Below are 26,471 nucleotides of genomic sequence, written 5' to 3'. Positions count from 1 at the left end.
TACAGACTGGGAAAGTATCTTCACCAAGCCTATATCTGACAGAGGGCTAATATTCAGAATATATAAAGAACTAAAGAAGTTAATAAGCAACAAATCAGAGTAATCCAATTAAAAAATGGGTACAGAGATAAACAGAGAATTCTCTGTAGAGGATTGTAGAATGGCAGAGAATCACCTAAAGAGATGCTCAACGTCTTTAGTCATCAGAGAAATGCAAATCAAAATGATCCTGAGATTTCACCTTACACCCATCAGAATGGCTAAGATCGAAAATTCAAGTGACAGCACATACTAGAGAGGATGTAGAGAAAGGGGAACCCTCCTCCACTGCTGGTGGGAATGCAAACTTGTACAAACACTTTGAAAATCAATCTGGCGCTTTCTCAGACAATTAGGCATAGTGCTTCCTCAAGATCCAGCTATACCACTCCTAGGCATATATCCAAAAGATTTTCAAGTATACAGTAAGGACATTTGCTCAACCATGTTTGTACCAGCCTTATTTGTAATAGCCAGAAGCTGGAAACAGCCCAGATGCCCCTCAGTGGAGGAATGGATGAGCAAATTGTGGTATATCTACACAATAAAATATTATTTAGCAATTAAAAACCAGGAAATCATGAAATTTGCAGGCAAATGGTAGGATCTAGAAAAGATCATTCTGAGTGAGGTATCCCAGAAGCAGAAAGACACACATGGTATATCTCACTTATAGGTGGATATTAGACCTATAAGATAGGATAAACATACTAAAATCTGTACGCCTGAAAAAGCTAAGCAAGAAGGAGGACCCGGGGTAAGACGGTCAATCCTCAGAAAGGCAAATGTCACAGACATTGGAAGAGGGAGAAAAAGGGGAACAGGCCAGGAGCCTACCACAGAGGGCCTCTGAAAGACTCTATCCAGCAGGGAATCAAAGCAGATACTAAGGCTCATAACCAAACTTTGGGCAGAGTGCAGGGAATCTTTTGAAAGATGGGGGAGATAGAAAGACCTGGAAGGGACAGGAGCTCCACAAGGAGCGCAACAGAACCAAAATATCTGGGCCCAGGGGTCTTTTCTGAGACTGATACTCCAACCAAGGACCATTCATGGAGATATCCTAGGACCCCTGCTCAGATATAGCCCAAGGCAGCTCAGTATCCAAGTGGGCACCCTAGTAAGGGGCACCCTAGTAAGTTCATTGACATGAACTCAGTGGCTGGTTCTTTGATCACCATCCCCTGAGGGGTAACAGCTTTAACAGGCCACAGAGGAAGACAATGTTGTGAGTCCTGATGATACCTGATAAGCTAGGGTCATATGGAAAGGGAGAAGGACCTCCCCTATCAGTGGAATTGAAGAAGGGCATGGGAGTAGATGAGGGAGGGAGAGTGGGATTGGGAGGGAATGAAAAAGGGGGCTACAGCTGGGATACAAAGTGAATAAAATATAATTAATATATAAAATTAAATTAAAAGTAAAAAAGAGCGCCACATTCTAGGCACCCATCTCCCAGGGCTTGGTTTAGAAGTTTTCTCAGACAAGATAACATGGTTGATTATGGAAGTAAATCTATATTTTTCTCTGTGTCATTTGTCTTCTGTGAGTTGTACTATATGTTTGCCAAAGCCTAAAATCTGTTGCTTCATCTACCAGTTAGTTATGGTGTTATCTGTGGTACAAAAGCTAGTCTGCCATTAGGAAATTCCATCAGGCTCTGACCAGTGGTCGCTCTATACCATCTAAAACATATTCTTGTTTAAAGTCTCTATGGTGTTGCACCTAGACATATTATTGATCTATTTATTTACAAACTAGTTTGCACAACATTTATTCACTCTTAAATATACTTATAAAATATTCATGGATAAGGTTGAAATACTATCCAGTCGGTATTAATAAACTAAACATTCATCACATTATATCCTTACCTTTGATTTTAGGGATATGAATATGCGCTATCTCTGTGTTCTTCAGTGATGCTTGAAGTCCAGAAATCTAAAAGCAAATAATGCAAACATATTAAATTATATAATACATTAATTTTAAAATGTTAAGTAGAATATAATGTTTAAAGATTGATTGCATGTGTTACAGTCATATAGCTTGGTCTTCATGTAGGACTCCTTACAGTGAGAGCAGGGGCTCTCTCTGGCTCTGTTGCCAACCTTTGGGACCCTTTCCAAAAGGTGCTGCCTAGTAGAGTCTCAACAGGAGAGGAACGTACCTAGACTTAATGCAACTTGCTATACCAGGGATGACTAATACCCATGGGAGGACCGTGCTTTTCTGAAGATAAACAGAGCAGGAGTGGATGTGGGAGTGAGGTGAATTGGGGAGGGGAGGCAGCAGGAAGGACAGGGAAGACACAGTGGATGGGAAACTGTGGTTAGCATGTAAAGTAAGTAAAATTTAATTAACAAAAAATGATTGTAAATGTCAAAAATATTAATTTCTCTTGAATCCATGCTTTTAAGTCATAAAACATCACACATGAACTTTAGCAGAAAGATAGCATTATTTTGGTTAAAATCCAATTCCACGGGCAACTATTAATCATACACCCTACAAAGCATTTGAAGTGTGTATCTCACAGCATAATTTCTTAAACCAAGAATGCTCTTTAGATACTGTGACAACTGTTCAGTTCTACTTTAAGAGAGGATTTTCCTCTGCCTGCTAAAACTTTTTCATAATTTATCTTTATATTTATAAGCCAAGGCAATTTTTTCTTACATGTATAAACAACAGTTAAGTATTATTCAAGAACCAAAATGTGAACAACTATTTTATACCAATAACAATTATTTATAACACAGATAATTTCTGTTTTAGTAACTATGTCTTATAATTAAGAACATTTATTGGCTATATAGTATACCTTTACCTACATTCCCTGAACTACAGAGTCAAATTTAAAGTTCAATCTTTAAAGCTGTCTCATCCTGTACTGTACATAATTACCCAAACATAAATAAAGTGCCTTCTATTTAATTATATACAAATGTACACATTTCTCAACTATCACTGGAAATCAATACATTTACCTCCAGAAAAAGAAAAGAAAAGAAAAAGCAGATAAACTGTAACCAGTGGATTGATACTAGTGGAAAGCTAAGGGAAAATATAGGACAGATCAGCATCCTCAGAAGGCAAATGGGTTATAAACTTATCAGAATGTCGTAAGCACCATACAATAGTGGCTGATACAGTGCTGGGGATTATAGTGTGTCCCACACCTGGGCTCACAATTTCACACGTGATGAGCCAATGTTAATACATTACCATGAAGTATTAGGTTTTCATTTATGCCCCCAGAGTCCATGCAGAATACACCTTACATTTATTCACCATGTACCCTCATCCTCCTCTACACTGAGACAGCTCTGAAACGCTCCCTTATGCTAAAGCCCTTGAGTACTTGGGAAGTACTGGTTAGGAAGTACCAATTAGCAAGTACCTGGCAGGATGGCCTTGAATGTGGGATGACTTTGTTTCCACATGGTTAAAGTAGAATTAGGGATTTTCAGAGGGCACTAACAGAAAAGAATTATGCCATTGTTTCTCTTTATGGTGTGTGCTACTCGTAACTCACAGGTACTTCCATCAACAGCACTTAAGCTAATGATGTTAGCCTTGGTACCTGGCAGAGCTGGTGGGCCAGATTTCTTCACTATAGTGATCTAGGGTGTTCTTTCCCCAAATCTACTATGGCTCTGGAAAAAGTCCTGTAACCCAACACTTAACTATTAAATTGTTGTGTTCCACTTCCCTGAAAGACTATAGTCTACTTCTGCCATTTGGGATTTTTCGATACTTAAAATTTGCCTATTGCATGCAGGCACATGCACATGCCCACATACACATGCATTATTCACTGAATCGTTTTTATAATTTAAGACCACAGATATTTACTTTATACTTTAAATTATACCGACCCCACATTATTTATCTTGCTGATCCAACTGTTACAGATATGGCACTGGAAATCCTTTCTGGCTAGAACCTGTCTTAGGTTTCTGTTCATGTGGTAAATATCATGATCAAAAACCACCTAGAGAGTAAAATACTTATCTTATCTTGCTGCTTATCATCTATCACAGAGGGAACTCAGATCAAGAACTCAAAACACTAACCTAAAACAAGGAACCTAAGAAGAGGCTATGGAAGAATTTTGCTTACTGGCTTACTCCTTGTGTCTTGCTAAGCTTCCTTTCTTGCCAAAAGTGGCAACAACATACATTGAATTGGACCCTCCCACATCAATCATGAGTCAAGAAATGACCCAAAGATTTGCTTATAGATCAGTTTTGTGAAGATGTTTTCTTGGATGGGGCGGGGGGGAGGGGGGTCTCCTCTTCCTAGAAGACTCCTCCTAGCTTATGTTGAGGTGACAGGAACTAACTCGTACAGAGTCTTAGAATGAGAAATGTGACTCAGTTTTTGAATACTTGGCTACCGAGAGCTTTTAAGCCTTATGGCTCGTGATGGATGCATATGAACTCAAATGGCAGCTCCACACTGAAGTTTGGCTGCCTAGGGAACACACAGCTTCTCTTGGGTAGGCTGAACTCTGTGCCTCCAGCTTCTCCGTAGTCCTGTAATTCCTAACATCTCAACAATCTCAACCAAAACTTGTTAAGGAAAGGACTGTAGGTTCTTTTTTAACAGTGATTGCATCTACCTATAGTTATTAAGGAGAAATTTTCTTTGTTAAGCACCTTAGTCCATTACTTTTTAGTTCAGCCTCTGCTCCGTTTACAGGACACAAGGAGAACTCAGGCAGATTCTTTCCCCGTATGTAACATTATTCGCTTGTAATTCAGTTTCGACAGACGCCTTGTTCTCTGAAGTATCAGGTGCTGGGCCTCTATCAATTGTAATATTTTTTTAGCATGCTTATCTTCCTAACAACTACTGGAATGGTGTATTAAGCTCTACTTTTGGCATTCTAGCAATTTTCTGCCCCAAAGTTCTAAACTCTTCCACGTTATTCCCAGAAATCAGTCCCACAGCCTGCTAGGAACCACATGGGTAGGTGTATGGTGGCAATGGCCCCAGTCTTCAGTACCAATTATCTGAATTGGTGTTTTTCTTGTTGCTTTGACAGCTACATGACAAAGCAACTTCGGGATGGGAAATGAAAGTTTCATCTCACAGTTTGATGGTACAGTTCGTCATGGTAGAAAGAAATGATGGCAGGAGAGGGAAAACAGCTAGTCAGGGACAAATTCAACCTGCTATCTCCCTTTTCTCCAGTCCTGGATTCCCAGCAATGGCATTATTATCCTATTTTGAGTTGCACTTTTCTAGAAGTACCTTCACAGACTTGTCCAGAGGTATGTTTCCATGGCAACCATAAATACTGTCAAGTGGAAAAGGACTATTACCCATCATACATACATACTTTTGCATTTTAGATTTTATGAATTATGAATTTGGAATCTTTCAAATATTTTCCATGAATATGAAAAACTAACAATTAGACTTGTAAAGTTTTGTTTTAAGTTTTAAATAAACCTAAAAGAATCAGTTTAATATTATAATATTATTATGTAGCAAAGGAATTTAAAAGTATATGCTTACTATATTTTTATCTAGTAAATATATACATTTACTATTTCAGATATAAATTGAATAACATCAATTTTCTAAATTCTGAGAGTTACATTTATCCACATGGATGTGGAAAATCTCAAACCCAAAGATGAAGATCTAGATGAGCAATTTCACAGCTCCTGAGAAAGGGGAAATCACTTGTTTCCAGAGATGAACCCCTTGATAAGTTTTTCCAGTCCTAAGTGGTCAGCCCTAAATATGTATACATAGGAGTAGCACTAAATGGACTCAATAGGTCGCATTTAAATATGAAATTATTTTGGGTGTGCATGCAACAATCACAATTAAAGATAAAGAAGTTTAAAGCTGAGAGAGAGTTGGGGAACATGAAAGAATTTGGAACAGGGAACTAATACTACAGTACTCATGTATGAAATTCTCAAGTAATTTTAATTTGAAAAATTCTAAATTCTGACACTTCATAGTGCAACTACTATATATCTTTGAAAAAGACATAGTACTCATGGATAAGGATTTAAAGACACGATTATCAGGGTTCCCATAGTAAACAAGAGATTCTTTTTTAGTTGAAAGTGAATTCTCTAACCCCGGCCCAGATGTAGCCCATAGACTCAGTCTCCAAGTGGGTTCCCTAGTTAAGAGGAGCAGGGGCAGTCTCTGGCATGAGCTCAGTGGCAGGCTCTCTGATCACCTCCCTCTGAGTGGTGCAGCCTTACCAGGCCACAGAGGAAGACAATGCACCCATCTGATGAGACTTGATAGGCTAGGGTCAGATGGAAGGGGAGGAGGACATCCCCTATCATTGGACTTGGAGAGGGAGGGAGAGTGGATTGGGAGGAGATGAAGGAGGGAGCCACAGAGAAACACAAGTTGAATAAATTGTAATAAATGATAATAATAATAAAAAAGAAAAAGGTGAATTCTCAGAGTATATCGAATAATAACTAACCTTATGTTTAAAAATAAACATGAAAGTGATCCACCCTCTGTGATAAGTCAGAGGTAAGTTTTATAAACTTAGAAATATTTTTCTTGTACAAATATTTTGAAGAAGTTAATTCTGTAGCTTCATGATGCACTAATAGGTTTGGGTCAAAGATTAATCATTGACCACACACTCAGGCTATACCTGATGTATTACCTCTAACAGAAAAAGGGTTGTTGACAATAGGCTGGTCTCTGTGTTAAACTAGCCAAATAAGGTCGGTCTCTGAAGGCATAGCTTGCTTTCCAGGAGAATGGTTATGACTAAAACTGTAGTTTCTTCCCTAATTTGGGGACCAGTATAATTAGCTCCAAGACCAGAACAGTATGATATCTGACAGGCATTTTGCAATGTAGTATCTTGGGTTCAATGAATTATAAATTATTTCTTAATATAGACAACAGATAATTGTACAACCTTTCTTGAAGATATGGTAGGTACATTATTGTATAACCTTATTCATTTGGCCCATTTGGGGTTTGAATAAAATGCTCAGTGTGAGCAATCAGGTGTAGCACAGAACTTATCCTAAGAACATTGGATTTTTACACCCAATTTGCATTGATATCTGCAAAACAATTCTAAAATGCCATCCGATACCCAGTATCAACTTTGTTCCTAGTGCATCTATTAAATATGCCTTTCTCAAACTGTAATGAGTCTACAATTCTGAACAGAAGATGTAGCTAAGAGAGGAAAGCTGTTTCCAAGTCCTCACTGCTTCCATTTTCAATACCAAGAAATAAACTCTTCCATCAACCATTATTTTACAAACCTGGATTCTTTTTTAAGATTGTGAGAAAACATTAGAAATTATTCTATTCTGTAAGAACAGGTGCGAAGATTACTAAGACAATCGGGGCGCGGAATGGCTTTCAGTGTGGAACAGTATGGGAGCATGGCCCTACAACACAACAAGGTAGCACAAGGAGGAAGAACCTAAGAAAGGCAAAATCAGAGGTTACTGGGAGAACATGAGAAAGAAGGTTTAACCTGAAGCAAAGGACAAACAAGTCAGGTAGTCTGAAGCTGCTCCAAATAAAACACATACGCTCCTACTCCCTCAGGGAAATTCCTTGAATACTAACATGCGTTGGCATATTGGGCAAGTGAGTCATCCTTATTTACTATGAGAAAAAAAAAAAAACAAACAGAAGAAAATATAAAAGACTTGAATATTTGCAAGATTAATTTACAGACTATCCCGATTCACACCATCAATCCCAATTAATATCTTTTTCTAATAAAGTAGTAATTAAGTCTGGAGCCCAAAGATTGTGTGTGTGAACTAAATGTCCTCAACCTGGCCTTTGACCTACTTAAGGAACCACCATCAGAGACACGGGACATAAGAATGTTTCTGGGTATATGACTCGGCCCTAGTCACACAGCAGATGAGTGGCAGAGCCAGTTCTGCTCGGTTGCAGAAGTAGAAATAAAGTGTGCAGGGGGAGAGTAAGCAAGTTCCAAGCATTAGTCTTCACTTTCCAACTTCCTGGATATAGAATCTCAACAGAAGCACACTTCTGAGCAGGTCTGCGATGTCATTTAAAAGAAGCACCAAGGAGGAAAGACTCATGTTGAAGGGGCACAGGCAACACCACTCCAGGGGTTAGGGTTCTGGACTGAATAAAGGTGAACTGAGAATGAGCGGTCTTCTCGGCTTCCTGCCTGTGGATCCACGTTAACAGCTGCTTCACATCGTGTTCCATAGTGTCCCTGACATGGTGGACTGCATCCTCACACTGAACTAAATAAACCTTTATTTTCTTTTCTTGAGTATTTTGTCAAAGCAATGAAAAAAGTAAATAACACTTATTACTGTTTATGGAAAAGAATCAAGGGGATGAAGGTTTTAGAGTTGACATACATGTCAAGTAGAACACACATTTTATTTAATATTACTTATAATTCAAACATCCCATGAGAGCCTGCAATGGTAAGCCCAGTTTGTGGGATACAGTAAACTCAGAGCCACTTCCCCAATCAATCCCTGATGACTGTGGTGTGCAGCATTTGAGGTCCTTGGAGCATGTACAACTAAACCAGCTGTCATTCTCAAAATCTATGTATCACCTTAGTAACCTGCCTGAAGTTGATATGCATAGCTGTCAAAGCTCACACTTTAACCCATGTGTTTGTTTGTCATTGTTATTACTACAAAGGCTGAGAATTTTCTTCTAACTTACTTTAATAGTCTATTATTTCATGTTTCAGCTACATGTTAACTAATTAAATAATAATTATTATGTTTTATTTTATTAAATTATTATGTTTTAAATAGAGGAGATACTTTTCATATTTACGAATAAATTTCATATACAAATTGCTGGGCAATGTTTTAAAACTTAACATCAATAAACAAAACCATTATTCTCCTGATAAAAGTGAATAACTCCAAAAGCTTGAGTTGACCCCACATAAAAAGCCCAACGTGGTGACACACACTTGTGATCCCAGCAAGGGGACAGAGAGGCAAGAACATGCCTGGAACCCACTGAGGCGGCAATACTGCATGACTGGTGAGCTCCCATCCAATAAGAAACCCTGTCTCGAAGGAGGTAGAAACCTGTCTGAAAATGACTCATGATGTCCTCTGGCCTCCATATGAATACATATGCTTGCCTTTTTGCACCCGCATTCATACACATAAACACACACACTCACACACACACACAATAAACACATTGTTTCAATGTAGCTTTGACTGCCTCTTTCCATACCTTCCCAACAGCTTGATCTCTTTCTAAGGAGGTCAGCATTTTCTCCTTCAGCAAAACATGGTGCTTCTCATGTAGCACCCTTATAGTTGGTTCGTAAGACGCATAATGCAGTTTCAACCTATAAAAGTAAAAGGCCAGTTGCATCATCACAAAGGGTAAAATAGTTACATCAGTGATTTTCATCTAATACCTAACCTTTTTTTTTTCGTCTTTCATCCCATCTTTGTGTGCTTATGAATAAAAATTAGTAGCCATATAAAGGTCAGCATGCCAGAGCCAAAAAGCACAGAAGTGATGTTTCCTGCGGAATTTCAGTCTACCTGGGGTGAGGGATGAATACAGAATGGAAAGCCGTATTTCCTTACCTGATTTCCTATTTCTCAGCAATACTTGCTGCTGTATTCAAGTAGGTACTCAGAAGACTGCTGCAGTTCTTTTTGGAAAACATGTTTGACTGTTTTCATAGTAAGAAAATTAATTATAAAAACATTTTTAAATTCGTGTCTATGTGTCTGTATGACTGTGTAACTGCGTTCCACATATGCGCGTGCCCAGAGAGGACAAAAGAAGGAGTCATATGCCTTGAAGCAGGAGCTGCACATGCTTATGAACTGCCTGACAAGGGTTCTGAAATGGCACTCAGGTCCTTTGAACGTGCTCTTACATCCAGATCATTTCTCTAATGCTTACACGAGTTCAGTGTCTCGTAGAAGATAATTCTATTTCAAATAAGTAGCTTCACTGAATGAGGATTAAGTATGGTCCCTAGAGTCCTCCTTGTTGTTTAGCTTCTTTAGGACTATAGATTTGAGTATGTTTAGCCTATATTATATGGCTAATATCCACTTATGAGTGAGTATATTCCAAGTGTGTCTTTCCACTTCTGGGATACCTAGTAGTGAACTAGAGGAGGGGCATAGGAAAGGGAAGAGGAAGGAAGGGTGGGGCTGGGAAGAGACGAGGAAGGGGCTGCAGCTAGGGTAAAAGGTGAATAAATTGTAATAAAGAATCATAATTTAAAATATAAAAAGAAGTGATTTTATAAAAATTAATTTCTTTAAATTACCTTCACATTTTTGACTGGAAAAATTCCTTCAAACTATGCTTTAATTTTTACTGAAGAATATTTTATATGAAGCAAAACATATAGCCCCTAAGTGCTAGAGTTAGCAGTTTTAATTAATATGTGTATCCATTAAAGTCATATTTATTTATCAAAATATAGTAACATCCATAGCATCCCAGAAAACCCTGGGATCATACATTTGGTGTCATATATTATCATTGGAAGCTCTTTTCTTTCACTCAGAAAAAATGTTTTTCAGGTTATTCTGTATCACATACTGATAGCTGTATTCCATTCCATTATGAGCAGTATTCTCTTACATATATACTCATTCTTTGTATTAAAATATGGCAAGTCTATATTGCAATGGTAAGTCTACATTGCAATGGTAAGTCTACATTGCAAAGGAAGCCTCGGGTGGCTGGCGATGTCAAAACTACAGGCTATTTTCTGAGGAAAGCTTCAGGCACAGAATGAAGCCCAGAGCCAGGGAGAAGCTACATGTGCTGAAGGAGGCTGAAGGGTGGGGCTACTCAGATCCTCGTCATACAGAAAATTCCATCACAAGCTCCAGACACTAGATACATGCCGGAAGGAGCTGTCATTTGCCCTATTTGGTTTCAGTTTACTTTGGTTTGAAAACACTTTGTTAAACCACCATTCCCTTTGGAAACGGAACTACTTACTGAGTTCCAAACCAATTGGGACTTTTGAACAGTGCTGGAGATATTAATTACTGTAGAAATGTTGCAAGCTCAAAAATTTTTATTCATTGCTATGGGATGGGAGCCCATGAGGCACAAGGGCAGAATCTCAGAGTCTAAGTGTAGGACGTTACTTATAGCTTAATGAATTCCCATACTTGGTCTCCAGATGTTGATGTCATTAGGGAAGGCGGGGAAATCTTCTGGAGGTGGATTCTCAACAGGAACAGTTCTCACTGGTGCAGGCCTAGAGATTTTTTTAGATTGAACCCCCGTGTCATTCACTCTCTACTTTCTGGTTGCACGTGGAGATGATGAGCCAGCATCCCACCCCAGCTTCCATGCCAACACTTCCATGATGGCACGCAACCCTCAACCTATAAACCAGAATCAGCCTTACAGTCCCTGAATTCCTTCCGGCCTGGTGTGATGTAATAACACTGATAAAAGTAACTAGTCCAGTGTGCCCTTTCTAATTGTACATTTAACAGGTATGATACATACATATATATTTAAATATAAACACCTATTGTTTATGTTGGGTATCATGTATTTGTAATATCCTTATCAACACAGAATGTTTTATATTAGCGCAAACGTCATTTTATTTAAGGGATGTAAAATGGATTTCTTGCTTTACAGTAAAAGAATTGAAGGAAGCTAATGAAGGAGGAAACGTGAAGTCTGAATAATGCCTCCGAAATAGCTTCTAAAATTGCTTTCATAAATTGAAGCTAATTTAGGGTATGCCTTCTATCCCAACAAAGCTCTGCCTGCTCTTTGTCCTCCATGGTTTGTAACACTCTACGCTCCTTTCTCACTGGGTGCTGCTCCTCACAGTACCCAGCCTCGCAATGGCAGCCTGAGGACATTACCAGCTGACTCACTCTTGAGAATTCAGCTCACTGAAAACACACCCGAGGCCTTTCTCTTACACCAGATTTACTGAGACTGTCTTGACTGACAAGGAAACAGCATGCTGCATTTTCTTATATTTTCACTTAACGTTTCTACCACACACTCCAACAGTGTGAATATCCCTTCAGTTTTAAGGGCTCCCACTTCCTATCCAACAGATGTAAAAGGACACCTTTATTTCAACAGTCCTGCTGCGGGCGGATCCCAGTAACCGAAACACCCCTTGAGCACACAGGAGCATCTCACCCTTTCAGATCGGCAATGAGCTTGTTCTTCTCCTGCACCGTGCGCTTGTGGTGCATGCGGTGGAAATCCCGCTCCTTCTGCGTCCTCAGCAGCTCTTCCCTGGCCTTTCTGAAAAAGACCAAGAGCACCAGCTTTCAAGACCGCTGCCGCTTTCTTCCGGAAAAAGCGTACTTCCTAGTTAGTGTTCAGTTGGAACAGTGAGTGACCAATGATGACTGAGTGGACACTGAAAGTGCGGCACTGCCAGGCGCTCAGCGTTACTCCTGCCACATTGTTGAGTTACAAAAGGGCAAAGCCTGTATTTTCAAAAATGTGAGTTGTTCACGCCTAATATTTTTAAGACAAGTTAGATTCAAATCAACTTGCTTACAAGATATGTGTACGGTGTAACACATTTCTTGCCAAAGAGAATTTTGGCTTACAAATTTAAAATACATATAAAACAGAGTGGGTCACAAGAACAGGAAATAAAGGAAGGGAGCTTACTCATCAGTTTTGGGGACAGATAATATATCAGCGCATTTAGTTCTCATAGATTGGAAAGGACAGAAATTCCAGAAAACCAAAATTTTGTTCTTTTAAGTAAGATGAGAAATATGTACCAAGAGATGATCAAATTGTGATAGCATATATATATATATATATATGCTATCTTTGTGAGAAACTGATCATATATATGCAATTCCCAATAAATAAGAAGTTAACTATTAACAATGTGAGGATACTAGTGACTCAATCAGTACAGAAATATTCTTACACTGGATAGGTGTACAAACCTTGAAATAGAGCAAGAAAGCAAATTCTGTTTAAAGTGGAGTTCTAAGTAAAGAGCTCATGAGAGTGTTTCACTTAACCTCAGTCATATGCCAGCCTCAAGAAAGGATGGTTTATAGTGGACAACAACAAAAAATCTCTCTATCCATATTGGATAACTAACAACATGCTGCTTCCTTGAGCTTTTCATACTCTGAGAAATGAACTGGCCTGGAGGGTGGATATGCTACATCAGGATCAGAAACATGCTTTTATGTATCATAAATATTGCAAAACTGAAATTCACATAGATAAGCCTCAGCACTAAGCTATGTCAGAGGATTCTGTGAGGAAGTGTCTGGGCACTGCCAGGGAAGATTGTGGGATAAGGTTAGGTCTCCAAGGTTCCCATGGACCATATGTTGATCAGTGGGATTTCTGGACATAAAATCAAATTCTAGGTACTGTGTGGCCACAGAGACATTGATACAAATTCTAAGTTTTCTCTTCTCCATAATCTTTCAAATCTATTTTAGATTTTCTTTATTGATCTTTACTAAGAAATTTTGGGGTCCTATCACACATAAGTAAGCAAAGCCCCATAAACACACTAACAATGATCACCTTCCATCCAAACCTCAACTTCATGCCAACTCTTTGGTATAAACAATAAATTATGATTCACTTGTTCAGATCTAAATCTCATCTGATGAACAGGGCAATAATTAAGTATTGTTTCTTACAGCTTTTATGTGTGCACACATATGCGTGATGTGGGCTACAGAAGAAATAACAAAACCCAGTGATGCACCGCATGTATTACTCTTACTCTCCTCACTGAAAAAATGGGGCATTTTAAAGAAGGGGGATTGCTTTTGTCTCACAGTTAGAGGTCACAGTCACCACAGCAGGGGAGTTGTAGCGTTGGAGTGAGGGCTGCTGGCAATGTCGCAGTCACAGCCAGGAAGCACGGTCAAGTGAGGAGCTGGTGCTCTGCTGGCTTTCCCCTTCTTACTCAACATGGGGCTTCAGGACGTGAAAGCCTATGAGCTAGGGAAGCTTGCCAGAGACCACCACACAGACAATGGACACTTTTTTTTTTTTTTTAAGATTTATTTATGTGTATTATGTACACTGCCAGAAGAGGGCACCGGATCCCATTAGAGACGGTTGAGTGCCACCATGTAGTTGCTGGAAATTGAACTCAGGACCTTTGGAAGAGCAGCCAGTACTCTTGACCTCTGAGCCATCTCTCCAGTTTCACATGAACACTCTTAAAGCCAAAAAGAAAGTTTTTTTTTAGTGGGTGGTTGCACAGGGAATTTGCCCAAATCATGCATCCCAGAGTTTTACAACCCTTGTCTTGGTAATTTAGGCACAAAAACCACATCCCAGTTGTCAAATCTCAGTTAGCAAGAAACAGAACTACAGAAGCCAAAAAGCTGGGTTAGCACATTTAAGGACTTTTTACTTGAGGACTGTCTATGGACTAGGTCGTTGTTCCCATTTTGGCAAGTGTTGGCCTATGTGCTGGGTTTTAAGGTCACAATGGTACCTCTAAAATGGCATCAGTTGTGCTAAGGTATAGGGACCTGTTATAGTAGCTACCCACATTCAAGGAGAATCTCTTCTCTTTGATTAACCTTCCTAAAAGTCCTTCAAAAAGTGGGTTTCCACAGTGATTTTAACTTCAATTCAGCTGCAAATGAGGATGAGCCATCATACCATGAATTTGAAAAATAGCATTTTCCCATAAGGCTAGGGTATAACTACTTCCCATTTTCTTTAATTTTACCCAAAACTTTAGGACTATCACATTTTAATTATTATTGTGTTACAACATATAAAAATAGTCAAGATATTAACTTGTGGAGACAAAATTGTGTTAACTACTAGCACGGTGGCTGCTAGACATTCATGGTATGCAATGATTTTGATGTCAATCACCTCAAGGATTTAGCTTGTCATACATGTACACAATTCACTAAAATACCTGAAAACTTCATAAAATCTACCTTTGTTATTTTACTATCAACCTATCTGTAATTTACTGTCTTTCCACATTTTTGTTTTCACAGCCACAACTGACTTAGTGGGAAATAATTAAAGTTCACTGATTATGAAGTTACCAACTAACAATCCCACAACTATGGGTTCAAGAGTATCTTCTGTGCGCTGGATACACTGGAACTAGAGGTCCAGGCAGTTGTGAACTGTCAAAATGGATGCTCAGAGTCTACTGCTTGTCATTCAGAAAAACAACAAAAACTACAGAAACTTCTCTGCTGCCCCTAAGTTTAGATAATTTTAATCAATGATTTTAATACATTGTAGGCATGTTCTATTCACCCACTTTTGGAACTCTAAGAGTTACACAAAATTTAGATTCAAATAGATTTTTCTATTTGATTGATTTGATTTATTTTTTATTTATTTTTTTTATTTGATTGAAACTATATCGCTTCTAGCTATGATCTCACTATTGCAATTTTTAATTAAAGCTAATTTTCATTCAGACATGCAGCCTTATTTTTCAACATTTCCCATGTGTTTTATGTAGTTTTTGTTAACAGAAAACAGCAGAGTCAGAATAGCTTTCCAATAGACCACAAGGACATAAATTAAAAACAAAATACATATATTTCAAATTCATTGATTTGGGACACACTAAGCATGTATTGTTTATTGTCAAATCACCTTTAGTTCTTAGTGAAAGTTTATAAATCTGACCATGTTTCCATCAGAAAGTTCTAAAGTCTCTTGAATTGTTGTTTTGTTTTGACAGCTCCACAAAGCCTCAGAATCACAGTTTTAACAACTTGTTAACACTTGATAATTAAACATTATTAACTAGTAAGCTGAAACCTCAAATGATTCCTGGTTCTGATCAAGATGCACAAATTTTCTGAGAACAACAAAACAAAAGTAGATAAATTAAAAATTAATTTTGTTCTAGAACCTACCAGACAGCTGAAGTGTAAGAGTCATGAAACATGAAAACAACCTATGAGCGAAGCGCACCACAAAGGACAGGGGATGGAGGCCGGACTGCAGCTGTACGGAAGACGACAAATTTAGTAATATTCTAAAACACTGAGTAAGGTCAAGTGAGAGTCAGCGTGGCAGTGTGAAAACGCTGGGCAGACTGATTCCATCTGAAGCTCTTTCCCATACTCCCATACTCCCTCCACTCGGGTTTCAGTAGAAAGATGGGGGCTCACTCAGGAGACTAGAGAAGCTACTTAACCTGGAAATTTTGGCGAGGGGAGAATTTCACGTGTGGTAAAGTGTTGCGAGGTTGGTTAGCTCATTAATACTTTGGTGGTTATGTAGATTTGGACGCTGCAAATCTTTAGCCAGATTTTCCTGGACAATCTTTAGAGACCTAATGGCCACTCGCTGTCTGACCTAACATCAACTTTTGTTACTATTAGGTAAATCCCTCCAGAATGGGTAACAAACCATTACCTGGTACTAATACCAAAGCTAAGAATGTAATCAGATACATCTAAAATTAAGCATAAAGTACCCCACTTTGCTGTAGCTCTCCTACCTGATGTTTCAAGAATGTGTTCTCCTATTGCCTTGATTTGTAATTTTTTTTCTTCTATAAAAACTTCATGAAGTAATTATATTAGACCATGATATTTGGGACACCTTGAATCTGTATTCTCAGCCCATCATCACTCATATCTCACTTCAAAAAATTTATCACTTGTTCCCTTTGAGATGAGATCTGTGTTTTTGTGTCCAAACTTCCTAATGGTAACCAGTGGAAGCAGGGCAAAGATGAAAAGGCCACCAACTTTAATAAGGCCCAGAGGGAAGGGCAACACACTTGGCAGCAGCTAGGGCACGCTGCGGGTGGAAAAGAAAAAGAAGAAAAACAACTCACTCAGGCGAGGAGGCAGATAAACCTCTTGGATCTGGAATTACATCTTACCAAGTACAGTCTCTTACTCCTGCCTTAGCGAACACTCTGCCAAGACCAACCACAGACACAGGGGAAGGCTTGACGACAGAGTGGGTAAGAGGCAGCTGGAAAGATAAGATTCCTAATCCCGGAGCTCAGGGACACAGAATGCTTCCTTGGGGGTGAGAATGAAGCAGGCGGGAAGGAAGCTATCTGCCACCCTGTTACCCAGCCCCGTGAACACAGTGGGCGGAAAAACAGAGAAGGAAAGGGAAGCACGAAGGGTAAGTTAATGGTTGCAGTGGAATTGGTTGTAAAGATGTAAGAATGCACACACTCAAAACTTATTTTATGAAAATGTGTGCATAAAGAATTGTTCTCAAGATGGAAGAAAAAAAGGTAATATATCCATAAAGGGAAATATCAAGGAACAAACTCAATTTAAAATTCTAGTGTTAAATCTCCATAATTAATCAATAAATAGGTTCAACTGTTTGATTAAAATATTTCTAGTATTATTCTAGAAGTGATAATAAAGAGATGACATTCTCGATAGAAAATTCTTCGTAGTAATGTGACCTTGAGTTGTATGAACTATGAACAAATCAGAGTTAGTTGCAAAATGCCTCAGTGGTTAAGAGCACCAGTTGTTCTTCCAGAGGTCCTGTGTTCGATTCCCTGCACCCACATATTGGCTCTCAACCATCTATAATAGGGTCTGATGCCCTCTTCTGTAATGCAGGCATATATGCAAATGAAGCATAAATAAATACATAGATATGCATACATTCATATGCCTAAAATAAATATTTTTAAAGTAAACTTTCATGGAAGTATATTTTAAACAGTCCATTGAAACTCTCTTGTTCTTGTTTAATGAATTACATAAATATATATTTTAGTTCTCATATTTGAAATGTAAAATCTCAATAGATTAAAAAATGTTTGGGAAACAAAATACTTCCATGTCCCTAACCAGAATCACAAGTGTGAAGCATTACCTCACCTCCCTTTCCAATACACATTTAGAAAGCTATCTGTGCTCATCCTAGGAAAGAAAGCAAGGAATTGACTGAAGTATTAGACTTTAAAGTTTTTCTGACCATTAAATTGGTTTTCAGGGACCTGCTCTCTGTTTGCACAAATGAAGTGTGCTTGGTAACACAATTTAAATTCATTTCATGCTGATGCTTCTCTTATTATGACCTTCCTGCTGCCTGCCTGTCTGCTAAATAAAAGAAAACAGAAGTTGGAATAAGGAATAGGATAAAATATTCATGTGAACAATTAATATTTTAAATTCATCATATCTCCTCATCACATTAGTATAACATATTAGTGCTAAAAGAAAAAAAAAACATTTATTAACACAGAGAGCAAATACTGAAATTCTGTTTCAAATACAATGAAGAGATGTTCAGTGAAACTGCCTATTTAAAGTTGTGTTTCACAGAGAATATTTTATACATGCCTTGTCTTAATAAGATGGTACAACAATTATCATGCCTCTCCATTTTAGGACACCCACCGACCCATCTATAATTCAAGTACATAATATTAAGATGTGTATAGTCTTAGCATACAATGAAACACAATTTTGAATGTAGTATGAATGTGATTTAGTATCACAGTCTTAAAATCATTCTTAGTGAAGAGTCCCAGTGAAATAATTTTATCAATAAATTTAAGCAATTACTTGGAGATGGCTATTTAGTAAAGGAGTTATTGAATTAATTCATTATCATAATTCGGCAATAGAAAACACAGAAATTTTTGTTTACTTGCACCAACCAAAGCAGGCCATTCTTGCCACATATTTTTCTCACTGATAACAATAATTAGATAATTACCAAGTATTTCATTATCCTCAGTTGCTGATAAATGAATTAGTTACACTGACCCACAAAAATTAATATTGGAATAACTGTTGAAGAGCCAAATGGAATTCAGCCAGATTGAAGAAAAACTTCATTATATTTTTAACTGCAAAAGGAAGAGTATAGCCATGTCCAGAAAAAAAAATACCTTCTTAATTTAACAAGCAATTACCTAAACACTAAAGCATGAAATTTTATGGGCTTCGTTATTATCTTTATTTTCACAGTGTTTGTTTCTGAAAGTCATTAAATTAAATGGGTCTTCTCGAAGCTGGACAATCTTTGACCTTTTATAAAAGTGAATTTTGGACTCAAAATCAGAACTCCTTAAGAAAACACCTGTTTTTTTTTTTTCTTCCATAGTAATTGGCAGAAAGTAGAAAAGTTTTTCATTATTTTTAGAAAAATACATTTTTTTTTCTTTAAGTTTGGATTCTCAGTATTTTCCATCACGTATGTGGGGCTCTTTATACACCCCTTCTGATCTGTATTATATTTCATTAGTGTAAGGATTCAGAAAAAAAGAAAAAAGAAAGGCAAACCTGTAAACAGAGTGAAATTTAGCTTGGCAAAAAGTGGCTTAAATTACCGCCATGGAAAGAAAATAAAGCCTACTCTGAAAACTGTTATAAAGACAAAAATCATCAATTAATTACTCTAAAAATTATTAACAGCTAACAGCAAACCTAAAGTATAGTTGAACAATCATGTAAGTAATAACTCTGTCTGAGACACAATGACAGACCCTGGGACACAGTGGTGAGGAGATGCATCCTTTATCATATGAAGCCCATGGATGTTAATTCATTGGAAAAGGTTTACATTTCACAGTCTTTCCTAAATATTCACTTAAACAAACCGAAGTAACTACAGAGAGTGCCATGCAAAGGCTCCAAGTTCTCAAGGCATCACTTCCTCCCTCTAGAAGATGCATGTGTATTTATACACACAGAAAGGTTGCAGACAAGGTGCATCTTCAAGTCATATGAGTCTCAGTCTCACCCACGTTTTTCTATGAAATTAGAAAATTGATTGAAAATTTTACATGAAAAGGCCAAGAATCAAGAAAGAACCAACATGTGTGAGGAAAAAACAAAGGTACAAATACCACAGGCACACAGATATACACATAGTTTTTTAAATAAAATATACTCACTTACAAGTGGGAACTAGACCTATAGGATAGGAGAAACATAGTGAAATCTATACACCTAAAGAAGATAAACAAGAAAGAGGACCCTGGGTCAGATGATCAACCCTCACTTAGAAAGACGAATGGGATAGACATTGGTTGTAGGAGAAAACAAGTAACAGGACAGGAGCCTACCACAGAGGGCCTCTAAAAGACTCTACCTAGCAGTGTATCAAAGCAGATACGGAGATTCATAACCAAACCTTGGGCAGAGTGCAGGGAATCATATGAAAGAAAGGGGGGTTAGTATGACCTGAAGAGGACAGGAGCTCCACAAGGACCAAATATATCAGGGCACAGGGCTCTTTTGTGAGACTGTATCTCCAACCAAGGACCATATATGGATATAACCTAGAACCCTTGCTCGGATGTAGCCCATGGTAGCTCAGTATCCAAGTGGGTACCCTAGAATGGGGAACAGGAACTATTTCTGACATGAACTCAATGGCTGGCTCTTTGACCTCTCCCCCCACCACCCGAGGGAGCAGCCCTGCTAGGCCACAGAGGAGGACTTTGCAGCCAGGCCTGAAGATAAAAGATGATAGTAATTAAGTAAAATGTATAATCACAGCATGAGGGGCAATACTCGTATTATTCAAAGTGTACCTCAAATAGGAAAAAAAAATCATAAAAGTAAATAACAAAATAAACAGCCTAATCAAGATTAGGCAAAAAGGGCAATACCAAAACTAAAAATAAAATAAAATACCAAAAAGGCAATACCGATACCAAAAATACCAAAGAGGCAACACACACAAAGCACTGTGTTCATTATCACCTGTTCTCAGGAAATTACATACCAAGCCCACGAGACACCACTACCAACCCACTAAAAGGCTGAAGTAAAACAGACTACCGATACTCTGTTGGGGGCTGGAGAGCAACTAGGGATTCTCACACACTGCTAGTAGGAACTAATAGGACTGAAATTCAGTGCTGGAGAGTGAGCTCTGGGCCCTTGTAATGCACAACATCCAATAAATTGACCCAGAAATCCCACTCCAAGATTTTATACAAAAGAAATGAATGCACACTTCCACGAAGGATATGTACAGGAGTATAACAGCAGTTATAGTCATAGCAATCAGCAATTGGAGGAACAACAGTGAAGCAAGGCCAGACAAACCATTACAGCACTATAACAAACCATTATAAACCACCATGCAGCAGAATTAGCTTCCAGGAAGTATCCAGAAACACTGCTGATGAACACAAAATCATCTGTATATTTCTGATGAGTGTGAGAAAGCAAACACACACATCCAAAAAAAATTCTACAATTCTGTTGCTATGTTTTTGTTTTTAATCTTTTTGTGTATGTGTGCGCATGCATGTGAGACACACAGGGGAGGAGGAAATGTGCCATGTCATGTTTGTGAGGTAAAGAGCAAATGTGGGTAGTCCTTCACTCCTGCCATTTTTGTGTTCCCAGGATCAAAGGCGATACACACCTTGCCCTTGCTGATCTGTCTTACCACTGATGGTTTTAAACATATAAAATCAATCCAAGGTACAATGATGGTTGATGTAGAGCATAATAGAGAAAACACATTTCTGGAGAGATGTGTAAATTCTGCACTGAGGTGGACTTTCAGACCTAATAATTTATCCATTTGCCAAAAATATAAAGATAATATTTGTCACGTGAGTTTTTTATCTTAGCCATTCCAATGGGTGTAAGGTGAAATCTCAAGAGTTATTTGATTTGCATTTCCCTGATGACTATGGATGTCGAGCATTTCCTTAAGTGTTTCTCTGCCATTGGATGTTCCTCTATTGAGAATTCTCTGTATTCTCTGTTTAGCTCTGTACCTCAATTTTTAAATTGAGTTAATTGAATTTTTTGCTGTTTAACTTCTTGAGTTCTTTATATATTCTGGATATCTTTTCAGATATAGGGTTGGTGAAGATCTGTAGGCTGTTGTTTTGTTCTGACGAGTGTCCTATGCTTTACAGAAGCTTTTCAGTTTCATGAGGTCCCATTTATTGATTGTTGCTCTTAGAGCCTGTGCTACTGGTGTTCTGTTCAAGAAGTTATCTCCTGTGTCAATGAGCTCAAGGTTCTTCCCCACTTTTTCTTCTGAGAGGTTTAGTGTGTCTGGTTTTATGTTGAGGTCTTTGTTCCACTTGGACTTTTTCTGGCGCTTTCTCAGACAATTAGGAATAGCGCTTCCTCAAGATCCAACTATACCACTCCTAGACATATATCCAAAATATGCTCAAGTACACAACAAGGACATTTGCTCAACCATGTTTGTAGCAGCTTTATTCATAATAGCCAGAATCTAGAAACAACCCAGATGTCCTTCCACTGAGCAATGGATACAGAAATTGTGGTATATTTACACAATGGAATACTACTCAGCAATTAAAAACAAGGAATCATGAAATTTGCAGGCAAATGGTGAAAACTAGAAAAGATCATTCGGAATGAGGTATCCCAGAAGCAGAAAGACACACATATATAAGTGATATAGACTCACTTATAAATGGTTATTAGAAATATAATATAGGATAAAAATACCAAAATCTGTACACCTAAAGAAACTAAGTAAGGAGGAGGACTCTAGTAAGATGATCAAGCCTCATGCAGAAAGGCAAAGGGAATGGACATCAGAAGAGGGAGAAAACAGGCAACAGGACAGGAGCCCACCACAGAGGACAGTTGAAAGACTTTACCCAGAAGGTATCGAAGGAGATGCCGAGACTCATAGCCAAACTATGGGCAGAGTGCAGGGAATCTTATGAAAAAAGGGGGAGAAAGGAAGACAGACCTAGAGGGGACAGAAGCTCCACAAGGAGAGCAACAGATCAAATAATTCTGGGCCCAGGGGTCTTTTGTGAGACTGATACTCCAACCAAGGACTATGCATGTAGATAACCTAGAACCCCTGCACAGATGTAGCCCATGGCAGCTTATTCTCCAAATGGGCTCCATAGTAAGGGTAACAGGGACTGTCTCTGACATGAACTCAGTGGCTGGCTCTTTGATCACCTCCCCCTGAAAGGGGAGCAGCCATACCAGACCACAGAGGAAGGCATAACTGCAGACACTGAGGAAATCCAAACAATCATCAGGACTTACTTCAAAAGTCTATATGCCACAAAATTTGAAAATCTAAATGAAATGGACAATTTTCTTGATCGATTTGACTCACCAAAGTTGAATTAGGACCAGGTAAATCAATTAAATAGTCCTATATCCCCCAAGGAAATAGAAGCAGTCATGGAAAGTCTCCCATCCAAAAAAAAGCCCAGGACCAGATGGCTTCAGCACAGAATTCTACCAGACCTTCAAGGAAGAGCTAACTCCAATTCTCTTCAAACTATTCCACAAAATAGGAACAGAAGGAACATTACCAAACTCATTCTATGAAGCCACAGTCACCTTGGTACCTAAACCTCAGAAAGACTCAACAAAGAAAGAGAATTTCAGGCCAATCTCCCTTATGAACATTGATGCAAAAAATACTTAACAAAATACTTGCAAACCGAATACAAGAACACATCAAAGATATTATCCACTATGACCAAGTAGGCTTCATCCCAGGTATGCAGGGGTGGTTCAATATATGGAAATCCATCAATGTGATCCACCATATTAACAAACTGAAAAAAAAAACAAAAAACAAAAACAAAAAACAAAAAACAAACAACCACATGGTAATCTCCCTAGATGCTGAAAAAGCATTTGACAAAATCCAACATCCATTCATGTTTAAAGTATTGGAGAAATCAGGGATACAAGGCACATATCTAAAAATAGTAAAGGCAATATACAGCAAGCCTATAGCCAACATCAAACTGAACAGAGAGAAACTTAAAGCAATCCCACTGAAATCAGGGACAAGACAAGGCTGCCCACTCTCTCCATATCTCTTCAACATAGTGTTGGAAGTCCTTGCTAGAGCAATAAGACAGTTGAAGGCGATCAAGGGGATACAGATTGGAAAGGAAGAAGTCAAATTCTCACTATTTGCAGATGATATGATAGTATATGATATTGTACATGAGTGACCCCAAAAACTCTACCAGGGAATTCCTACAGCTGATAAACACCTTCAGCAAAGTGGCCGGATACAAAATTAACTCAAAAAAATCAATAGCACTCCTGTATACAAAAGACAAAAGGGCTGAGAAAGAAATTAGGGAAACAACGCCCTTCACAATAGCTACAAATGACATAAAGTGCATTGGTGTAACCCTAACCAAGCAAGTCAAAGACTTGTATGAAAAAAATTTCAAGTCTCTGAAGGAAGAATTAGAAGAAGATATCAGAAGATGGAAAGATCTCCCATGCTCATGGCTTGGCAGGATTAACATGGTAATAATGGCCATCTTACCAAAATCAATCTACAGATTTAATGCAATTCCCATCAAATTGCCAACACAATTCTTTACAGACCTGGAAAGAAAAATTCTCAACTTTGTATGGAATAACAAGAAACTCAGAATTGCTAAAACAATCCTCTACAATAAAAGATCTTCTGGAGGGATCTCCATCCCTGATCTCAAGCTGTACTATAGAGCAACAGTTATAAAAACTGCATGGTACTGGCATAGAAACAGAATGGTGGATCAATGGAACCGAACAGAAGACCCAGAAATAAACCCACACACTTACAGACACCTGATTTTTTACAAAGATGCCAAAACCATACAGTGGAAAAAAGATAGCATCTTCAACAAATGGTGCTGGTCCAACTGGATGTTTACATGTAGAAAAATGTAAACATCTTTATCACCCTGCACAAAACTGAAGTCCAAGTGGATCAAAGACCTCAACATAAAACCAGACACACTAAATCGGCTAGGAAAAAAGTGGGGAATGCCCTAGAACTCATTGGTACAGGAGAAAACTTCCTGAACAGAACACCAACAGCACAGGCTCTAAGAGCAACAATCAATAAATGGGACCTCATGAAACTGAAAAGCTTCTGTAAAGCAAAGGATACCGTCATCAAAACAAAGCGACTGCCTACAGATTGGGAAAGAATCTTCACCAACCCTTTATCTGACAGAGGACTCATATCCAGTATATATAAAGAACTAAAGAAGCTGAAAAGCAGCAAGCCAAGTAATCCACTTAAAAAGTGGGGAACAGAGCTAAACAGAGAACTCTCAACATTCATTTGCATTGCCATACATTGCAGAATTTGCTTCTTTTGACAGGCTGAGTAGGAAGATTCAGTAGTGTAATGTTAGCCACTCTAGATTCTGAAATTGGAATAGTATTTCATTGTGCAAAACACCATATTTTTAAACAATAATATGTCAATGGGCATTTAGGTTGTTTCCGTTTCTTAGCTCTAGTGAATAGTAAAAACAGGAATGCTGATTTTTCCTTAGGGTACTGATTTAAGTCCTTTCATAGATTACTGTCTCATATGTAGGTGTTTTTGCAGTAATGTTTCAAGGATCTTCTATACTGTTTTCCAGTATACTACCTTATTTTCTATTCCCACCAACAGTGTACAAGGTTCCAAATCCATATCTTAGCCAATACTTGATATTTATTTTTTTATAATGGTCATTTACTTGGGCTCACATTTTGAAAGTACAGTGCTAGCCAGGAATGGTGATACACTCTTGTAATCCCAGCACTCACGGATGCAGAGACAGGCAGATCTCTGTGACTTTGAGGCCAGCCTGGTCTACAAAACAAGGCCAGGACTGCCACGGCTACACAGAGAAATCCTGTCTCAAACAAACAAACAAACAAACAAACAAACAAACAGATTATAATTCTATGACAGCATGGACATGAGAACAAGCTGTCTACATTATCTCTGTAGTAAACAGAGAGAAATTAAAGCGTCACACATTTTCTCCTTTTTTCATTCAGTCCAGGATTCTAATCCATGGGACTCTGCTACCCAAACACAGGAAAGATCTTCCCTCCTCCATTAAACATTTTTGGAAGGTAACAGGTTGGGTTGGTACCCCTTGGAGGCCTCCACATCTCTGAGATGAAAGATAGGGGAAGATGGGGGAGGAGTGTGAGACTGGAAGGAAAGGAAGGAGAGGTCTGGAATCAGGCTATAAAGTGATTAAATAAATAAATAATTTTAAAAATGCAAACAGACATATAGAAATACACACGTGTGATTCCATTATAATTTAAATCCAATAAAGTTGGCAATAAAGACTAACCACCACAACAGCACCCATTGGTCAGCATAACAGCAGAGCACATCACTTTAAATTGTAACTTTCTATCTTTGGTCCCTAAAGTCTTACTTTCATCACAGAATGCAAATTAATTTGGCATATCTGTAAATGTCCCGACAGTTTATAATGGTCTCAGTGATGCTCAAATGTAAAAACTCCAAATATTTTCTGAGACTCAAGACAATCATTTAACTGTGAGCACATAGAAAATCAAGTTACAGACATCTACTGTACAACAGCAGACAACAAACATTCCCATTCAAAAAGAGAGTAACAGGTAGGTAGGAGTGAGGTAAACAAAACAATGAAGCTCACTGTGTAAAACAAAACCCTGCAATTCCATGACTGGCTTCTGGAACTC

General features: G+C 38.3%; 1 protein-coding gene across 9 annotated transcripts in view; it reads right to left on the bottom strand.

The window, feature by feature from the left end:
• Spag16 (sperm associated antigen 16) overlaps positions 1–26,471 on the bottom strand; it is a 910,901-nt gene that overhangs the window by 856,251 nt on the left and 28,179 nt on the right. For 6 of the 9 annotated variants that reach the window (XM_060368577.1, XM_060368579.1, XM_060368578.1 and 3 more), the window contains 3 exons: positions 12,205–12,312; positions 9,271–9,388; positions 1,914–1,980 (listed from right to left, as the gene is read on the bottom strand). In XM_060368577.1, coding sequence (XP_060224560.1) covers positions 1,914–1,980; positions 9,271–9,388; positions 12,205–12,312 — 293 coding nt within the window. Of the gene's footprint in view, positions 1–1,913; positions 1,981–9,270; positions 9,389–12,204; positions 12,313–14,092; positions 14,231–15,920; positions 16,012–26,471 lie in introns of those variants that run through there. The other 3 variants (XM_060368580.1, XM_060368581.1, XM_021662253.2) reach the window with 2 other exon arrangements.

Source organism: Meriones unguiculatus, chromosome 15 (genome assembly GCF_030254825.1).
Source record: "Meriones unguiculatus strain TT.TT164.6M chromosome 15, Bangor_MerUng_6.1, whole genome shotgun sequence".
Classification (NCBI taxonomy): domain Eukaryota; kingdom Metazoa; phylum Chordata; class Mammalia; order Rodentia; family Muridae; genus Meriones; species Meriones unguiculatus.
The sequence above is the reverse complement of the archived record's forward strand: the minus strand, read 5'-3'. Positions and strand labels throughout refer to the sequence as shown.